Below are 5,000 nucleotides of genomic sequence, written 5' to 3' on the forward strand. Positions count from 1 at the left end.
GAATGCTCGCAGCCCAGTCATGTGTGTCTGTGTCTCGTGTCTCCTTGGGTACTTTACAGGCAAGTTCATAACACTACTAAGCTCTGTGCCATCGGCCCTGATTTCCGTGGCTTGCAGCCAGTGCTGGACGCTTTAGCCGCTGGCTGGCATGGTTGGCCGCTGGATTGCCTTGTCAAGTGTGGCAAGCAGCTTCTCATTGCTGCTGCTGACATTGTACGCGATAAAGAGTCGCACTTCACCGCTGGCATGTCCGACGTACTGGAGTTGTGCCGCAACGACAGTCTGCTGGTGTTGCAGAGTCGCTGGAAAGTCCTGCACATGCGCCAACAGCCCGATGCCGCCATTGGATTGGCGCTGTGCATAGCTAAGGTTCTACTTGAGTCACAGTCCCTGGTTGTCAGTGATGCCACAGCTACGACTTCATCGTCCACTGATGCTACTGCCAGTGGTAGCATGGAAGAGGACACGGAAGCTGACGATGCTCCTTCTCCTCCTTCTCCTCCTCCTGTCGATGCTGCTGCTGCTGATGATGCTAATGCTGCTGGTGCTGATGCCGATGCTGATGCTGCTGATGCTGATGCTGCTGATGCTGATGCTGATGCCGATGCCGATGCCGATGCCGATGCTGATGCCGATGCTGCTGCTGCTACTGATATGGCTGCTGCTGACGTTGGTGTTGGTGCTTGTGGTGTTGATGTTGCTACACGGGGCAGTGAAGCTGTTAGCACAACCAATGTAGCTGCTGCCTCCAGTAAGATGCCACCACCATCTGCAGACAGAGCCAAGCACCTCTGCTCTGCCATTGACACACGCAGAGGCAGTGACAAGCAGGGTGATCCCAAGGCTCAGCCACCACCTACTAAAGCCTTGCAACAGCAGCACCGCTCTAGAGGCAGATCACTGCTCGCTCGGCGCCTTCCTGTGGACCATGTGAAGATGTTCCTGTCCGTTGCAGAGCAGGCTCCTATGGAGCCTACTCCGGCGACACGTAATCTGCCGGCCAAGCCTCGCTTGTGCGAGCTGTACAGCAGTGCGTTTGACATTGTACCTATCGTTGCTGACCTCTGCCAGCTCCTAGCCTCCGTGGAAGAAGCAAGCCTCAAGTATGTGCACCCGCTGGTTGTGAACCTGGGACTGCATGCGCTGGGCATACCATGGGACAGCACTGCCTCTCAAACCTACTTTGTAAGTCCTGTGCCGGCGAATGCGTGCGTTTGTGCTTGCTGTGCAGTGGATAGTGAAGACCCGAAACGTGCTTTATTTTCTGAAACCTTTTCCAGCAAGTACTATGATCGCGCTGAAAAGGGCAGTTCATTGATTTTATGAGCAGGGTCTTTTTTTGTAGAATTCGGGTAAAGTCAGAATTTCTTGGTTCAAGGTGTAGGTGTATCGTTATACAGGTGGAATCCTGATAATTCGAATATGGCTTAATTCGAACATGCCGCTTAATTAGAAGTTTTTCCAGGACCGATTCTATCAATACGATTCCCACATAAAATTGAACTCGGATGGTGAGCCAATTCAATTATGGTGAAAAAAGAGAAGGACAAAATGTTACGAGTTATGACTAACTGTCCACCAATGTAACCAAAGTTGGTCTGCGCCTTGGAGAAGTGTTGGAGCTAGGTGTCAGGTCGCCGAATGTCTCAGTACTCCTTGTCAGTTTTGTGCCATTTTGTCGCACACGCTGACTGTATAAGATCTGGTTACATTGGTGGATAGTTATTCATCACTCGTAACATTTTGTCCTTCTCTTTTTTCCCACATAAAATATTCTGATACTTTGAACCTCGAACTGGACATGTCCGGTTAATTAGAGTCCCACGAATTCCACTTAGGGGTCGTCCGTAATTATCGAAAAATTAAAAAATCCCTCCTCGTGCAAAATTGTCTCTAAGGACAGTTACTGTAAGACATGTTATTATAACGAGTCGCAAATTTAACGATTGTCCAAAATTCATAGGTTAACGAGAAGATATGTTAACGATCTTGCAGTATTCTGCCATATCCACACACAGCATATATGAATCAGTACGGCCTCAACGGATCTTATTATAACGAAGAAATGTCATCCGTTAAAACGTTAGATTTGCTTCCTCGTAATATACACATGTCTTACAGTAGTCATGACTCGTAACGTTTTGTCCTTCTCTTTTTTCCCCACATAAAATATTCTAATAATTTGAACCTCGAACTAGACATGTCCGGTTAATTAGAAGTCCCACAAATTCCACTTTAATACCTGAAAATGTGTGGGATTTGTGCTGATAATTTGAAGTTCACTGTACACTGTACAGGTCAGTTTGCATGTGCAGGCTGTGCCGGTCAGTTCAGTATCAGTGAAATCTGTGTCTAAGGTCCATAGCGCAACTCTGCGTGACTGAGAGCATTTTGACATACATATTGTGTTGTGGGTCCATGTTTGGATAATTAGAATGTCCGGATAGTTACAAGTTTTTTCATGGCATTTTGAGGTTCGAATTATCAGGATTCCACCTGTAACAAACTCGTGTCCCATAATTCTGCATCCTATTGATCAAATCATTGAATCCAGCCGGCGAGCAACACAATAATATATTTTAGTTTTGACCGCAAAAGAATAAAGTAGTCGATTGTGGAGGCCAGTCGATGGGGAACAATGTTCGCGCCACTTTCAGACCAAGATCGTTCGACTTGCTACTCACAAGACTACATGTGCTTGTTCTGAAACTTTGGAGTTGAGGGAGGTGCCGACATTGACCCGATGGAAAAGTCAACCATTGATAAAAGTGTTCAGGAGGTAGTGCCATCTAGACACCAGGTGGAGCAGTCTTGTGCCGAAGAGACTGCGATACACCATTCCCGGTCAAATAGGTTCCGAAGACGGCCATTGTCACATTCAATATTGTATGCGCGGCTCGCTGGCTGTATTCAGTTATCAGCTGCGGAATTGTTTGGCGCCAGTTCGATTGGTAAAATATCCTGCTAACGGTTCACTACTGTCTCCTAGGACCAAGTCCATTCGACCTGTGATGTTTTTTGATATAACTTCTGTTCATAGGTCGAACGCAATCGGGCAATGCACATTCTGAGTTGGCTGGTGATTGAGTTCTGCGGCAAGTTTGGCGCGAAGGAAGCCCGACCTCACATGTCTTCTCTGCTAAGCAAGACAAAGAACGGGACGGACTTCTCTGAATTTGGCCTCTTCTTGCCGTGTATCCTGGTGAAGACGCTATTGACTGTGTTTGTGTCAGAAGACTACCGTGCACAAGAGCGGCGCAATGATGACCAGCACCAGCAGCAGCACCCTGAAAAGCAGCCGCGCAAAAGCCATGGGCATGCGGCTAGCAAGCTGAGCGCGTTCACCATCAATACCTTGAGGCTGGCCAGGAGTACTTTAGGTGAGATCTTGTTGCCAGAGTGCATAGCCGCCAACAGTGTGGGAGTACATAACCCCCAACAGGGTGGGAGTACATAACCCCCGACAGTGTGGGAGTACATAGCCGCCAACAGTGTGGGAGTACATAACCCCCGACAGTGTGGGAGTACATAGCCGCCAACAGTGTGGGAGTACATAACCCCCGACAGTGTGGGAGTACATAGTCCCCGACAGTGTGGGAGTACATAGCCGCCAACAGGGTGGGAGTACATAACCCCCGACAGTGTGGGAGTACATAGCCGCCAACAGTGTGGGAGTACATAACCCCCGACAGTGTGGGAGTACATAACCCCCAACAGTGTGGGAGTACATAGTCCCCGACAGTGTGGGAGTACATAGTCCCCGGCAGTGTGGGAGTACATAACCCCCAACAGTGTGGGAGTACATAGCCCCCAACAGTTTTTATTTTATTTTTTATACTCCGATGATCAAATTAATGGTGATGAATTGGGGCGAAAAAATGGGGGGGAGGGTGCGGCTAATACTCCGTGCGGCTAATACTCCGTGCGGCTAATACTCCGTGCGGCTAATACTCCGTGCGGCTAATACTCCGTGCGGCTAATACTCCGTGCGGCTAATACTCCGTGCGGCTAATACTCCGTGCGGCTGATGCTCCGGAAAATACGGTGTTGTGTGTATACAATCATAGAGGTCTGGCAGGACTTTACGACTTAATCAAGGCCGGGTGTGTACGGCCAAGGCACGTGACGCTGAGGCCTGCACCCGCGGCCGTAAGCTCGAGGCCTTGGTGAAGGCGAAAAGTCCTACCGCACCTCCATGATCGTGTTTCAGGGGTTTTTTTTCTTTGGCCACGTATATAAGCGTGGTACCGTATAGGGTGGAGGTTGGGGACGTGGTGGCTAGCCTGAACTATTGTATAAGTACACATTTACGAAATCTTTCGTTTGATCACTCCACCAGCAGGTTCGTTACGGACTAAATTTTGTTTTTGGTCGAGGTCTGTCACCCCGAACGTTCAAAAAAAAATTAGTCCGAACGAAACTTTGTACTTTACAGTACGAGATTATTTTACTGGTGACGCTCAGTTAGGAGTCGGAGTAGTACATGCACATTTACATGGAGATTCCCAACACCCAAAATGACACCTTAGTATAGAAGTGGATAGTTGTAAACAGTCCCTGTATCAGTATATCAGTAGTTGTATATACCAGTAATCATAGCCATGCAGTCGCAGTCGGCCTCAAAATACAATATGGGGCCGTCGCAACAGTTTTTTTGCCGTCCCTGAAACGAACATCGTTCGTTTCGTACTCGGACCCCCTCCCCTCCCTCTGAAACGAACGCAACTTACTTTGCTGGACGACGAAAATCGCATGCATGCGGATTGCGAGCTCTGTCGCCAGAATTTGCCCCTTTCCAGTGATTAGTTAGCAGTGTACGGGATGTCATTGACGACAGGCTTTATTCAAGTTTATTGCTACCGTATTCTGTCTAGGTGGCCTTTATCGGCTCATCAAGGCCACCGCGGCGAAAGCTGCTCTTTGGCTACAACCATAGAAACGGCACAGGAAAAACCTGAAGAGACTATCATGACGCTTATTGCTCATATCAGTTGGGCCCA

At 48.5% G+C, this 5,000-nt stretch overlaps 1 protein-coding gene across 1 annotated transcript in view; it reads left to right on the plus strand.

Annotated features, from left to right (window-relative positions):
- The window catches only part of LOC135805633 (uncharacterized), a 34,752-nt gene that overhangs the window by 21,744 nt on the left and 8,008 nt on the right, over nt 1-5,000 (plus strand). The window contains exons 9-10 of the mRNA XM_065319701.1: nt 60-1,185; nt 3,041-3,380. Coding sequence (XP_065175773.1) covers nt 60-1,185; nt 3,041-3,380 — 1,466 coding nt within the window. The remainder of the gene's footprint in view (nt 1-59; nt 1,186-3,040; nt 3,381-5,000) is intronic.

Source organism: Sycon ciliatum, chromosome 1, assembly GCF_964019385.1.
Source record: "Sycon ciliatum chromosome 1, ocSycCili1.1, whole genome shotgun sequence".
Taxonomy (NCBI): domain Eukaryota; kingdom Metazoa; phylum Porifera; class Calcarea; order Leucosolenida; family Sycettidae; genus Sycon; species Sycon ciliatum.